The sequence below is a fragment of the Hemitrygon akajei genome, chromosome 5 (genome assembly GCF_048418815.1).
Source record: "Hemitrygon akajei chromosome 5, sHemAka1.3, whole genome shotgun sequence".
Classification (NCBI taxonomy): Eukaryota; Metazoa; Chordata; class Chondrichthyes; order Myliobatiformes; family Dasyatidae; genus Hemitrygon; species Hemitrygon akajei.
In genome coordinates this window covers 74,780,442-74,795,828 of record NC_133128.1, presented here as the reverse complement: position 1 = coordinate 74,795,828, position 15,387 = coordinate 74,780,442, and the positions used below count along the sequence as shown (strand labels likewise).

The following is a 15,387-nucleotide window of genomic DNA, read 5'->3' as shown; positions in this document are numbered from 1 at the left end:
TTTTTTTCCAGCTAGTGCACGGCAGTGTCTCTGGCAGTAATGGCCAGATATTTACATGCCTGTCCCTTGCCTGAATTTGCTGTATCATTAATGGATTAGTCAAACAAGTACAATTCACTTCTCAACAACTTTGGTAGCAACTTATGAATCATCATTTTAATCTATTTTAAAATATAAAATAAGCATTGGTACTGAGCTCTGACCTCAAGAATACCATATTTATACTAATCAGTCTAATATAAAAACTGCCTGGGATAAACCATAATAAACTTTTCAGATAATGCATGCAGCATAAGTATTTTACCACACTATTGGACCCTGCAACACGTCCTCAACAGCCTAAATGCCCTTGGAGAAGGTCACTACCACTGACACCATGACCAGCCACAGAAGGCAGTTGCAGAAAGTATCTCTTAGACCATTAACAACAGTAGGCACCTCTGCCAACCCAGAAAGCCCATAGCCTTTGTCAAAGCTGGAGACCAACCACAGCTTCAGGTCAGATCACCAGCAGGCCTACTTGCCACAGCCTCTGACTGGCAACTGAAAGTCAACCTGAGCAAGCAATTCAAGTTCCATGTCTTCATCACATCAGCATCCCTGAGGCCAGTCGTGGTCATTCCGGCAGAGACCTCAAAGCAGGAGCTCATGGTAGAACTGACTGTCCCTTGGGAAGATCGGATTGATGAGGCATTTGAACGTAAGAAAACCAAATACCAACTATTGTAGAGCAGTGTTAGGGATGGAGGGCACAATGTGAACCTATAGAGGTGGATGTGGAGGTTTTTCTGCCTGCTCGTTGTGGAGAACCTACTCTCTCCTTGGCATTGCAGGGCTGCAAAGAAGAGGCATGAAGACCATCACAGCAGCTGCTGAGTGAGCCTCTAGATGGCTATAGATTTAGAGCTGTGACCCGTGAACCAATGCTTATGGGATACAAGCCAGGGTCTGATCAACCCTGGCTGGGTTGCCTGGGCAAGAGTGCCTGATTTTGAAAGACCCAAAACGCCCGATGACCCCAGGTTACATCACTGATGCTGTGTCCCAGTGCATGATGTGATATATCTCAGTATCATTTCAGTTACTCACTAGCACACGTGCTATCAGGCATCAGCATGTAGCCATTCAGACAGTAGCACTTGTAGCTCCCATGTGTGTTCATACATCGGTGCTCACAGGGCCTTGGCTTCAGTCCACATTCGTTAAAATCTGCAGCAGCCAAAAAACATTGGATCAATACATGAGTAGCTGAAAGGACTGCATTCATTGCTTTTACCAGCCGATTTATAACATTCCTGGATAACACATGGTGCAAAGTCTTTGAAGACATTAACATGGCAATGGTACATTATGCAGTATTCATAGGGGTGTGAAGAAGCATGCTTGAGGAACTCACCAGGTCAAGCAGCATCCATGGGGTAAAAGGAATTTAACCAGTCCTAACTGGATTTTAAGAAGCAAAGCAATGAGACATACTGGTATGGAGGGTAAATACTTCTTAACCACACTCTTGAGGAGAACAGTTGATGATTCTCCATCCCCTTCACCAAATCCCAGTCTACGGTTCTCTTCCACCCTTTTCTTCATCCACCTGTTACAGCCTCCCAATGCATGGACCCCGGTGATAGTTTGGATTTCCGTCACTGGCCATATACTGCTGTGCTTATGGATCTTAGCTCCTCTTTTCTGGTTGTTAAGAGACTGTTTCCAGTTGTCCCAGTTTCAGCCACTTGCTGCTGGTTTTTGTGAAGTCCAGTAGGACCTTTGTGTACACAAACCTGCCTGGTCTCTGTTGTACCTTTCTGCCTATACTGCTGCCATGGTTTCACTGGATTCAGAAGTTACAGTCCGTCCAAAAGTTTTGGCACTTACCTTGGTTGCATGTTTTACCAGTAAATCCAGGGTAACACTGGCATTTATTTGCCCCGATACATTCACCATGTTTACATCCATGTTCACACACAGCTGGAACAAAACCAAATGAAGGGAATGAAAACAGATTTAGAATGTGATTGACTGGAAATCTTCTTTTGTTTCACCTTCTAGGGCCAGAAGACTTCAATGAATATTACGGAAATAAATACTGACCAATGTAATTAACAAAGTCTTAAAGAAGAACTAATTTCTCAATTAATAGAAGAAGGAGCTGCAACTTTCTTCTCAATCTGTGTAGCGTAAATCAGTAAAATACCATGAAAGTGTATTTACTCAAAAATACTACCCAAGCCCTAATTTATGTTATCTGCCTCCTTCGAGGTAAATGGACTGTATATGGATATCCAATATTTAAATACCATATTGCCAAATCAGTTTCCAATCACAGGACAAAATGGAGTGTAGGAGCCATCTCTATCTGTGCTGTATTCTGTGTTCCATTTATTATGGTAACTAGTCACATGAGTGGGGCATGTTAAAAGTGAAGGGAATAAGTAACACATTCATGCTTTGTTCTGGGCATTTGGTTGCAGGGGCTGACAGAGGTCATGTCTTTTATTGACCTCTCAATGATGCTTAATTACACTAGCTTACATTGGGTATGCTTAAGTTTCATCACTTCCAAATTGTATATTTGCTAATTCTAATAAAGGATCGAATAAAGAATTTGACTTTTGGACGCAATCATTTGTCGGAGCAGAGGGCACGCCATGCAGGTATAACGAAACTGTAGGGTTGCCAGCAGCAGCTGTTGTTTTGGTTTAGTTTGACTGTGACACGGAGTCTCACTCTTGCTGAAAGTCAGAAGGAAGGTGGGAGGAGGAAGAAGCAGGCGTGAGTGGACTAGTGGAAACCAGTGGTGTTATGCCCCAATCCACCCTGTCAAACACATTACGGGCATTATGTACAAATTGCTTATGTCCAGCTCAGGGCCTGGGTAGACAGTGGGATCACATTCTGGATGGACACAGATCATATCATGAAAACTATGCACTTTGTCTACACTTCTCACTGCCTTGGGAAAGCTGCCAGAATAATCAAAGATCTCAGACACCCCGGACATAATCTCTTCACCCCCTTCTCATCAGGCAGAAGACATGGAAGCCTGTAACCATCATGCACAAGGACTGCTTCCACCCCATTGTTGTAAGACTATCTACAGACCTTTTGTACAATAGGATGGAATCTCGATCTCCCACTGCACCTTGTCAATGCCCTGCACCATACTGTACATCTGCTTTGCACTTTCTCTGTAATGGTAACAGTATATTTTGCATTCTATTATAGTTTTTCCTTTGTACTACTGGATGTAATGATGTGATGAAATGTGAGGGCATAGTTTCTCAACTAAGTTTTACACTGTACCTCAGTACATGTAACAATAATAGTCCAATTACCAATAGCTTAGATCTGCATTCTGCTGAGATGAAAATTCACTGAAAGCCTGGTTAAGCCCACACAGGGTCATATATCGGACAAAATAGGTCTCAGCAAATTTAAGAGGTGAAAATACTTGATGCTGATTACAGCCTGCTCCTGTATGTCCATCACCTGCTCAGAAATCGGTTTCTGCTGACAGCAGGGGATAGCTTGAGGCAGAATTTACTCATCAGGTGCGAGAAACCTCAACTGGTTGGGCATGAGATGAAAACTCAACCTGACACTGCCAATCTCAAATAAAAACAGAAACACTAGAAGCATTCAGCTGGTCAAAAATATTCCCAGATATCATCAGAAGTGTGGGACCTGAAATGTTAACTCCATTTCTTTTTCCACACATGCCACCTGACTTGTTGAGTGCTCCCAACATCCTTTCTTTTTATTTCAGATTTCCAGCTCCTCCTGTCCTTTGGTGTTCATGTTCTTTCTCATCCTGACCAGACCATAGCCAGATAGACCCATGGCCAAACTGATGCTGACCCCACCGTAAAAAACTGACACTAATCCAACTATAGCCAATCTCCCTGACTAGTGCCAAACTGACTGAAACCTGTCTACACAGGATTTCACCCCACTTGGACCAAAGTCAAAGTTGAGTTTATTGTCAAAAGCACAAGCACATGTATACACAGGTACAATGAAGATGTCCTTGCAGCAGCGTCCATGATAAATGGACCCTGACCCAACCATGGCCAGTTGAAGTTGAACTGATGACAGCCATAATCCATCTGACCTGATCATGCCAAATCTACACCTGATGCTTGAGTTTCTCTAATGCAGAGATTGGCTCTCAGGATCGTATGGCAGTTTTTTTTTGTTAGCAAATCCTTCACAAGTTCATAGCTTTTCTTGTTCTTGAACAAGTTTGGTCCATGTAGGGTCTGTCACACCTCAAGGGTGTCGTCTGTCCTTCTTGCAGTCGGTCAAGTTCCCATGCCTATTTGGACTTGCTAACTGCTGCCTAAGGAGATGGAAGTAAGCCTCCCTCTCCTTGTGTGGAGAACCTCTGTCTGACCGCAGACAGTGAGCAGTGTGTTGAATGATCTTGAGACTAAGAAGTTCAGCAACGTCATGACCTTCAGCTCCTGCTGCACAGAGATTCAGGCACTGCTCCTTGGCTGGAACCTGGCTTGCCGATATTTCCAGTGACTCTTGACAGTGAAAGCTTTAGCCTCAGGATACCATGTTGCATGTAAATGTGCAGAGTTATAGTGTCATACAGCATGGAAAACCATTACATCCACTTCTTCTTCGGCTGTCCATCGATTTCGATGTTGACTGAGGCCTGGGCAAGGTTGTATGGAAGACCGGCAGTTGCCCAAGCTGCAAGTCTCCCATCTTCACGCCACCGATGTTGTCCATGGGGAGGGCACTAGGCTGATATAGCTTGGCACCGGTGCCATCGCAGAGTAACTAGCACCCTTCAGATCACTAGACCAAAGCCTTAGCCACTTGGCCACTACATCCACACCAACTAGTGGGCACCCATCTGTGACAATCCCATCTGTCAGCACTTCACACATGCCTAGTCAATTCAAGTACAGTCTCTAGTTAAATGCTGCCTGTGACTCTGCTTCCACCACTCTTTCAGGCAGTGTATTTTGGTAATCACCCCTCTATCGTGAGAGAGGCCCTCGGATACACCCTACATCTCTTAACTCTTACCCTTAACTTGTGTCCTCTCAATTTACCTTCCTCCGATATGGGAAAAATTTTCCTGCCGTCTACCCTATCTATACCTCTCATAATTTTGTATGCCTCTATCATGTCCTCTCTTCAGCACAAGAGAGTCTGCAGGTGCTGAAAATCCAGAGCAATGCACACAAAATGCTGGAGGAACTCAGCAGGCCAGGAAACATCTATGGTGAGGAATAAGCAGTGAATGTTTTGGACTGAAACCCTTCATTAGGACTGGAAAGAAAGTGGGATGACACCAGAATAAAAAGGTGGGGAGTGGTGAAAATCTTGACCTCTTAACCCTTTACCTCCAAGCTAAACAGACCTAGCTACTCTATTCTCTCCTCATTACTGAAACATTCCCATCCAGGCAACATCCTGGTGAAGTTATCTGCCCTCTCTCCAGCAGTATCACACCTTTGTTATGTTCTGCTCTTAGAAGACACTTGGGGGATAGGCCCTCCTGGGCAAATACTTTCTCCGCTTCTCCTTTGGGCCTACTGGTGTTGCCTTCATGTCCTCTTTCCTTGCTCCCAATAGTCCAGCAAATCACGATCGAAACAGCTATACTTTATCCAAAATAGAGCAACCTTTATTTCATTGTGCGGAAAACTTTTGTGATGCTGGCAAGGCACAACTTCATGGATACAATGACCTTCCAAAAATGAATGATCCCTTTAAATAGCAATATAGCAAGCATGAGGCACACAACGTGTTCGGTGGATGGTCACTGACCAGTGTGTCAGTGTAGCAATTTCATGCACAGAATTTTGTGGTTGTACAAGTTGCTCACTTTGATGTACCAGTTGTGGTTCCAATTGCACATAATTGGGGAATTACAACATAAAAAGTGTGTTTGACAGGAATGAAACTCTGCCTTTAAAAGTTGAAACAGGAATCATCACACAAATCAGGAAAAGCAATAATGACAGTTTAAGTGTAATAATTAAATAAATTTTGGGGTTCGTTTAAGACAAATTATTTTTGATCTCCAGAAACATGTTTGGACCACACTTAAAGTAATTTTAAATGCATAGGGGCACAAATGTTGTAACTCAGAAATTACAGCTACTGGGAAAATGAAACAGATAGAAGCAGCCATCAAATTAATAAAAAGGGATCGAAGGAAATGATTTTTTCTGTGGAGCAGATGAATACATAGTCATATAGGTCAGTCAATCACCAATTGGTCTGATGTGGGCTTCAGGGGAACTCTCAAGGGGTGGTTAAAATTTGGAATGAGCTGACTCCTAAGGCACTGGCAAGAGCTATAGGCTCACAATCAGTTCACCCTCTCTAGGGTTCAAGATTAAGCATTTTTGCAGACAGCCATATTTTCTGCACATTCTCAAAACATGGCGTACATTCTAAATACAAATTCCATATGTTAGAAGAAATTTTGGCCACAAGTCTGCTCTGAGTTTTATACATTCTCTAATGTACCAGATCATCTCATTATGTCATTTAAGGTTGTCAACAGAGAGAAAAAAATATTACATTAACCAAGAATTAATGCTACATAATATAGCAACTCAGGCAAAATGTACCAGGTAGATCAACACAATTGATACTGGCATCTCTGGAATAGTCATCTAAGTTATGGCTTGACATGAGGTAAACTATTCAGACAGCATGAGCCAGACAGGGTTTTCCTTTTCTAGGACATACTTATTTCTCAGAGATCGGAGCCAAACATTTATTCTATAACAGCTAAGATGCAGTTGGTGGGAAAATAGTTCTGCAAACAAAATTATGACTTGTGCAAAAGCTTTCATCAGATACGTTTCACATTTACTTCAGGCCATCAGCAATAACAGGTGTGTGCACTTCCTGCAGTCTGTTTGCACAGGCTGGTTCTCACAAGACCTTGTTAAAATAGTGATCCATGAATACTAATCAGACTTCAAAGGGAAAAAGCTCCACAAAGATTTCCAATTACTGTAATAGCCCATCTTTCTATCTGGTATTTGGCTTCAATACCTGAGGTACCACACAGGAGGCCAACAGCAATAGATAAAGGTTCATATTTGGAAATGATATTTTGACTTGAAAATACTCCCACAATTTGTGCTTTTGAGGATGGGAATATCACCTTGAAATATTATGTTGTACTGTGTCTTTGGAGTAGAAATTAGTCTGGATAGTTGCTAAACGTGCAAAAACATGGTTGAATTTGCGCACATTTGGTTCCAAGTTAATGAAACAGAATGTGTCAGGAAATGTAGAAGAGGCTCGACACAGAGCAGTGGAGACGATTTAATGGTGAACGATATCTTTAATAACAAGCCATGAAGGTCTCAAAACAAGAAAGAATAGATATTTAACACAATAAAAGCAGCAAGATAACGGAAGGATAGGAGCAACTGGTTGAGGCTGTCTGGTTCCTACAAGTGAACGAGGGCTGTGGATGCGAGCTGGGTTTAAATAGGCTGCAGGTGATGAGTTAGAAACAAGAGGCAGGTAGCTCCTCTGCATGGAGACTGGGAGGTGCCTGCAAGTATTGGCCTGACAGAAACCTCACCCCATCCATGGCCATCCCCTGCCAGCCCAGGACGATCTAGATTAGTCTGGTTGAATTAATCGATGAGCAATGGATCCAAGATATAAACGGATTGCACTCAAGACCTCTCCTCCAGGTGGTACCGTTCCCAGGGTGGGTTGAATGGTCTATGGACAACAGGTTTGAGGCAGGACTGCTGCAAGGTAGATGTAATCCTGAGGGACAGGGGTAGCTGCAGCTGGGTAAATAACTGGTTTGATGCAATGGGTAATCTTGAAGAGACCAAAGAACTGGGGCAAGAGCTTGTGGGAGTTGGCACACAGGGGCAGATCTCAAGTGGACAGCCAGGTGCGGTCCCCAGGCCAGAGTAGTTAGTCAGAATCAGGTTTATTATCACCAGCATGTGTCGTGAAATTTGCTAACTTAGCAGCAGCAGTTCAATGCAATGCACAATACAGAAGAGAAAAACAAAATAAAATAATAATAAATAAACAAGTAAATCAGTACAGCATATGTGTATTGAACAGACCAAAATCATGCAAAAAACAGAAATAACGTACATTAAAAAAGTGAGGTAGAGCCCAAGGGCTCAACGTCCACTCAGGAATCTGATGGCAGAGGGGAAGAAGCTGTTCCTGAATCGCTGAGTGTGTGCCTTCTGGCTTCTGTACCTCCTACCTGATGGTAACAGTGAGAAAAGGGCATGCCCTGGGTGCTGGAGGTCCTTAATAATGGACGCTGCCTTTCTGAGACACTGCTTCCCGAAGATGGCCTGGGCCCTCTGCAGGCTAATACCCAAGATGGAGCGGACTAAATTTACAACCCTCTGCAGCTTTTTTTCGGTCCTGTGCAGTAGCCCCCTCATACCAGACAGTGATGCAACCCGCCAGAATGCTCTCCATGGCACATCCATAGAAGTCTTTGAGTATATTTGTTGACATACCAAATCTCCTGAACTCCTAATGAAGCATAGCTGCTGTCCCACCATCTTTATAACTGCATCGATATGTTGGGACCAGGCTAGATTCCCCAGAGATCTCGACACCAACAGTGGTTAGCTTGGTATCAGTGGGCATGGTTGGCAGCAAGGATGGCCCTCTGTTCCCTCTTCCAAGAATTACAGCATCGGCAAACCTGGCGGATGGGACCTCCATCGTTGGCTCATCTGCAGGGAACAACAGGAGCTTGTAGCTATGAAGCACTTCAAAGGGTGACATAGTCATGGCAGAGGAAGTGTGTAGATTGTGGGACAGTTCAGCCCGAAGCAGATGCTTCTTCCACTTGGAAGGGTTAAAAGTGGCGAAGCATCACAGAAACTGATTGGCTCTTATGACTGATGAAGGGTTTCAGCCTGAAGTGTTGATTGTTTAATTTTTTCAATAGATGCTTCAAGGTCTGCTGAGTTCCTCCAGCATTTTGTGTGTGTTGCTTGGATTTCCAGCATCTGCAGATTTTCTCTTGTTTGTGAGGAATACCACATGTTGGAGAACCAGGTCTGCCACCTTAGTGACTGATGGAAGTTTGGGGAGAGAAATTAAGTGGGCCACCTTGGAGATCTGGTCCACTACTGTCATGATCAACATGGCCCCATCAGAAGGTGGTAAACCTCTGATGAAGCCCACAGTGATGTGGGACCGGTAGAAGCTCTGAGATCCAAGAGTACCGCCGTTTGGAATAATTGGACTGGGCACATTGAGGGCAGACAGCAATGAACTGAAGTACATCTGTGATCATGGCGAACTACCAGAACTGCAGAAAGTCTGGAGTGTGTCTGGATGACTGGAGAGGGGTGAGAAGTGGACCCACTGGAGCATGCACAGATCTGTCAGCAGGAGAAGGCTCATGCTATAGGACCTGGCAGAGCTGGTTCTCAAGGATGGAATGACTGGCTGAGGCTCAATCTCAGTTCTGGCTGGGTTGAACTGTCGTGACAGGGCGTCCGCCACAGTGTTCTTGGAACCAGGCTGGTAGAAGAGATTGAAGTTGAATTGCTTGAAGAAGAGCACCCAGTAAGCCTGCCTGGGTTGAGTTGGTGGGTCTATTGAATAGATAAGAGGTGGTCAGTCCAGATTAAGAATGGCTTGGTGTTTCCCATCAGCCAATATCTCCATTCCTCCATGTCCCATTTGATGGCGAGTAGCTCCTGTCTCCTACTCACAATGGCATGGTGTAGAGTTGAATTTGCACAAGAAGGCACAAGGATATGTCTTTCCATTAGGTCCTTGCTGTGAGAGGATGGCATTGGGTGCCCAATCAGATGCTTCCACCTCTACCACGAAGTTGTGGTATTCCAGTGGTAGTTTGGTGAGGTTGAGGGTTTCCTCCGACTCCGTGGATTCACGCTGTGAGGTTGGTCTGGTATGTAGGGCCCCAACTCAGCAATCAACCGGATGATCGATCGAAGTGAGGGTCGCGAGTGGAGAGCCAGGCGTAAACCAAAATGAGAGAAGTATTGGATGAGTCAATCAGGAGGAATAGGATGGACTTACAGTGCTCTCCAGTGTTCATGTGCACAGGGGGTGTGTGCTCTGACCATCCCAGACCCCAAGAGATGTCCGTCAATGGCCGTGATGCAAAACAGGTCAGGGGCAGACTTGGTGGGAAGTCCAAACTATACAGAGTCCGATGCAGAAAGTTGCCTGCTATGCCCGAATCCCAGAGCCTTATGTATGCATGGAGCGGTCAAGGTGCGGAGGAGGACAGAGAGAGTGAGTTGGACTATGGTGTTGGAACGAGGGGCCAGGGTGAGCTTGCCAGGTAGGAGGCCCCTTGTCTCTTCCTGGAGGTATCTTTCTGGATGCAGTTGGCATTTGATGCATGAGTGATTGGCTGTTGCACAGTAAGCACATGTACTGATTCTTCACCGATGCTCAGACTCGGGGGGGGAGGGGGAGGGGGTTAATAGAGTTAACCCTACCTGCATGGGTTCTGGATGATAAGGTTTGTGCAGCCTGAAATGGTTCTGACTAATGATCTGGAGGTCATTCCATAAGATGCCAATCAATATGGAGGGAGAGAGCGATGAATCTTTTGAGATTGATGGCCATTGCCCAGGTAGCTCTGAGAGACTGCTAGTAACGGACAAGCAGCACTTCCACATTCCGCTGCGAGGGTCCTGAATTCCATGATGTAATCCAGCACAGAGCAGAGCCTTGATGCAGATGAGTTATCCAGTCTACTGCCTCCCTTTCACGGTCCCTGGATAGTAGAAAACCCAGTGCACCTCAGCAGTAAAATCTTCATATTGGTTGCAAACATGGGTTTTATTGGTCCAGTTAGCAGCAGCTCAGGCCAGAGCTCGAGCAATCAAGAGAAAGACGATGAAGGCAATCTTGGCTTGTTCTGTAACCTAGAGAAATGGCTGGAGCTTGACCTGTAAGATACAGGGGGATAGGAAGTTGCGGCATTGGGTTGGGGATCTATTGGAGTGTTTGGGCACTGGGATCGAGGCTCTGCAAAAAGAAGCTGACTGGCGTGGGGCCGCAGTATTGAGATGGAAAGTTGCCTGAGAGTGGTGAGCAGATGGTCAATAGTTTCCAGCTGCTTCGGGATTGTGTGCTCCTTTAGGTAAACAAGCTCTGCTGGGCCAATCACTCATCCTATCAGCGACTGCAGAGGATGTCTGATCCAAACGAGGACAGTGCAGACAATTTAGCAGTGAGCAATAACTTTATTTATAAACTGCAAAATAACAAACCAAAAGAGGCCACAAAAAAAGAGAGGACAGATACTTGACACAATAAGTTAACTGAAGGTTAGGAGCCACTGGTTGAGTCTGGCTTGTTCATATGAGCGAACAAGGATTGTGGATGAGAGCTGGGTTTAACTAGGCTGCAGGTGATGAGTTAGAAGTGAATGTCAGGTGACTCCTATTGGCGTGATGAAGACTGGGAGGAGTTTGCATGTGCAAGCCTGTCAGTGTGGGGGTGATCATGACTGGTATCTGATACTCTTCCATGCTGTTAGTTGTGTCTTTTAGATCCACTTCTCTAGAAGTCCCTTCTTAAATCATTCCACTGTGCCACCCTCATCTACTCTTTTCAGACTCTGTCCCTGTAATCATCTCTGATCATCCTTCCTAACTGCATCTTTGCTAGTTTGGTAGTCATTTCCTCTAAACCTTTGAAGCATTTGTTTTATTTTCATGGGCCAATATAAATTCTATTAAATGTTTAGGGGTCTTTACTGTGCACAAATTCTGTCAAAATAATACCAGAAATTGCATTTCAACATTTCATAGCATGGAAATTACTTTGCAACAGCTCCCGGATTATGGATGATTGTATTTAAAAATATTATTTTCCTGTCTTGATTCTGAAGTCACAAGATTTCTTTTAGTATTTATTTACAAGATATGAATATTGCTGACACTTATTTCTCATCCCTACTGCCCTTGAGAAGGTGGTGGTGAGCCATTTTTGGAAGCCCTACAGTTCTACCTGAGAAGTACTCCCACTGTGCTTGTGAGCAGGGAGTTCCAGGACTTAGACCTGGTGGTAGTGGAGAAGTAATGTACTTCCAAGTTAGACAGGTGTGCAACTTGGAGCGAATATGTAAACGGAGATGGTCTGAGTGTCTGCTGCCCTTGATCTTTTCAGTCCTAGAGGACAGGGGTTTGGAGGCCAAGTTACTGGAACCTCAGGGAGGGATTAGGATGCAGTTCACTATATTGGAAAGCCAGGAGAAGGATACTTCTACTTCTGCACCTTCACAGTGGCCCCTGTAATTCTTTCTCCAACCATAGCAACATTCAAGTCGGGACCCATAGCGACAAACTCCAGGCTGAAGTCCAGAATGTCTTCGGTCTCGAAACCTGAGGGAGGAAAACATGGAGGTGTCAATGTTTAGTTACAGCCATTCCTGGTCTTTCGCTAAAAACTTGTGCATTAAAGGTGACAGACTTTCAAGTCAATGGTACCAGCAGTAGAAAAAAGGGCTTGCATTCACTTAGTGCTTTTTGTATCCCTTTTAAAATGTCCCCAAGTGATTGATCGCCATGTACTTTATCTTTGATATGCAGGAATACAACAATGTAGGCAATGTGGTAAGCACACACCAAATGGTTAAGGAACTCAATGGGTCAGGCAGCGTCTATAGAGGGAAATGAGCAGTTGACATTTCTGGCCAAGACCATTCATCAAGACAGAAAAGGAAAGGTTCAGAAACAGAGTAAGAAGGTAGTGGGGAGGGGAGGATCACAAACTGGCAGGTGATAAGTGGTCCAGGTGTGAGGAGGATGGTAGGACGGGGAAGGGGAATGAAAGGGAATGTTGTGAGAAGCTGTGAGGTGGAAGAGGTAGAGGGTTGAGGAAGAAGGAATCTGACAAGGGGAGGACATTGGACCATGGAACAAAGGGAAAGAAATGAAAAAGCAGAAGGAGGTGATGAGCTGGTTATGAGGGTGGGGGATGGGATAAGAAGGTATGAGGGAACAATGGGAAAAAACAGAGGGGAATGGTTATTGGAAGTTAGAGAAATTGATGTTGATGCATCATTGGAAGCTAACAGGATGGAATATGAGGTGATGCTCCTCCGAGCTGCATCTGGTCTCATCATGATAGCAGAGGAGGCCGTGGAGGGATATGATGGTGGGGTAATTGAAATGGCTTTCTATGGGGTGTTGGAGCCAGAGGTGGAAGAGACCACATCATGGAGGAGGACTATGAGCAACACCTCATATTCTGTCTTGGTAAAGTCCATCCTGACAGCATCAACATCAATTTCTCTAATTTCTGGTAACTGCTTCCCTCTCTTTTCCTTCCTTCCAGCCTCCCTTTGTTTACCCTCATCCCTGTGGTCTTCTCACCCCTTCTATTCCCCTCACAATCTGCCCATCATCTCCCTCTGCTTCCTCAAATCCTTACCGTTATTCCACATCCCATTATCTTCTGCTATCAGACTCCTTCTTTCTCAACCACTTTGTCTCCTCCATCTATCATCCCTTAGTTTCTCACTTGATTTCCTTTCATCTTCCTTCCCTAACTTGCACTCTTTCCCCCTCTCATCTGGATTCACCAATTATCTGCCAGCTTGTGCTCCTCCCCCTCCTTTTACCTCTATATTCTGGCTGCTGCCCTCTTTCTAATCCTGACGTAGGGTCTTGGCCAGAAACATGGATTCTTCATTTCCCTCCATAGATGCTGCCTGACTGTATGAGTTCCTTCAACATTTTGTGTGTGTTGCTTTGGGTTTCCATCATCTGCAGAATCTCTTGTGTCTCCAATGTGGTCGACAATCTGTCCACCAAAATCAAACAACTATAACCATATAACAATTACAGCACGGAAACAGGCCATCTCGGCCCTTCTAGTCCGTGCTGAACGCTTACTCTCACCTAGTCCCACCTACCTGCACTCAGCCCATAACCCTCCAATCCTTTCCTGTCCATATACCTATCTAATTTTTTTTAAATGACAAAATCGAACCTGCCTCTACCACTTCTACTGGAAGATCGTCCCACACAGCTATCACTCTCTGAATAAAAAAGTTCCCCCTCGTGTTACCCCTAAACGTTTGCCCCTTAACTCTCAACTCATGTCCTCAAAATGTCCTCAACTGGCAAAATGACTGTGACCAAAAGTACTTCTAGTTACAGTGACTGAGTCATAATGTTGGTCAAGACACCAGGGATAACACCCTTGAGATTCTTCGAAGCAGCACTATTAAATTACTTACTTTGAAATGATTATTCTTACCTACCTGACTGTCAGATAAGGTCAACATTGCTGTTCACAGAATACTGTGATGGCTACAGTATTTGTCAGGGTAGAAACATGGATTCTCCAGCTGTGTAGTGTTCCTGCTAAATTGCAGTTGAGAATTAACCTGGACTTTAGTCCTCAAATTTTTAAAGTGGGAACTCCCCACTCTACCAACCAAAGTAAGAAGAGTATTATTGGTTATTACACTTGAAGTACATATGACTCTCCTGCGTATCGGGTATGACTTGACTATTTGATTATGTCATGATGACTGAGGATATTAATGATATTCCTGTTAAATATTTCACCTTTTATTCTTAACCCCTGAACCCTACTTGTACTCTCCCTCAACCGCAGTGGAAAAAACCTGCTTACATTTATGCTATCTATACCCCTCATAATTATGCATACCTATATCAATCTTCTACTGTATGCACTACAAAATCAATTTCTAACCTATTTAACCTTTCCCTATAACTCAGGTCCTCAACTCCCAGGTTCTCTGTAAATTTTCTCTGTACTCTTTCAATCTTATTGCCATCTTTCCTAGAGCTAGGTGACCAAAACTTCACACAATACTCCAAATTAGGCCTCACCAGCATCTTATGCAATTTCAACATAACATCCCATCTCCTATACTCAATACGTTGATTTATGAAGACATATATGCCAAAAGCTTTCTTCTTGACCCTATCCACCTGTGATGCCACTTTCAAGGAATTATGTATCTGTATTCCCAGATCACTCTGTTCTACCACACTCCTCAGTGCCCTACTGATCACAGAGCAAGACCTAGCCTGGTTGGTCTCCCCAGATTGCAACATTTCACACTTGTCTGCATTAAATTCTATCTTCCATTATTCAGCCTATTTCACTCACTGCAAGCTTTGATATTCTCCCTCATTGTCCACTACACCCTCGACTTGGCGTCATCCACAAATTTGCTGAGTCAATTTACCACATTATCATCCAGATTGTTGATATAGATAAGAAATAACAATGCATCCAGCATCAATCCCTGAGGCACTCCACTAGTCAAAGGCCTCCAGTCAGAGAGGCAACTATCTGATCTGTTCTGGGACCCCTTCTCTTCGTGATTTTTATAAATAAACTGAATGAGGAAGTGGAGGGATT

The 15,387-nt window shown here is 44.3% G+C and overlaps 1 protein-coding gene across 3 annotated transcripts in view; it reads right to left on the bottom strand.

Annotated features, from left to right (window-relative positions):
• The window catches only part of egfl6 (EGF-like-domain, multiple 6), an 80,611-nt gene that overhangs the window by 47,807 nt on the left and 17,417 nt on the right, over positions 1–15,387 (bottom strand). For all 3 annotated transcript variants that reach the window (XM_073045809.1, XM_073045808.1, XM_073045810.1), the window contains exons 2-4: positions 12,259–12,365; positions 1,873–1,965; positions 1,090–1,209 (exon numbers count right to left, since the gene is read on the bottom strand). In XM_073045809.1, coding sequence (XP_072901910.1) covers positions 1,090–1,209; positions 1,873–1,965; positions 12,259–12,365 — 320 coding nt within the window. The remainder of the gene's footprint in view (positions 1–1,089; positions 1,210–1,872; positions 1,966–12,258; positions 12,366–15,387) is intronic.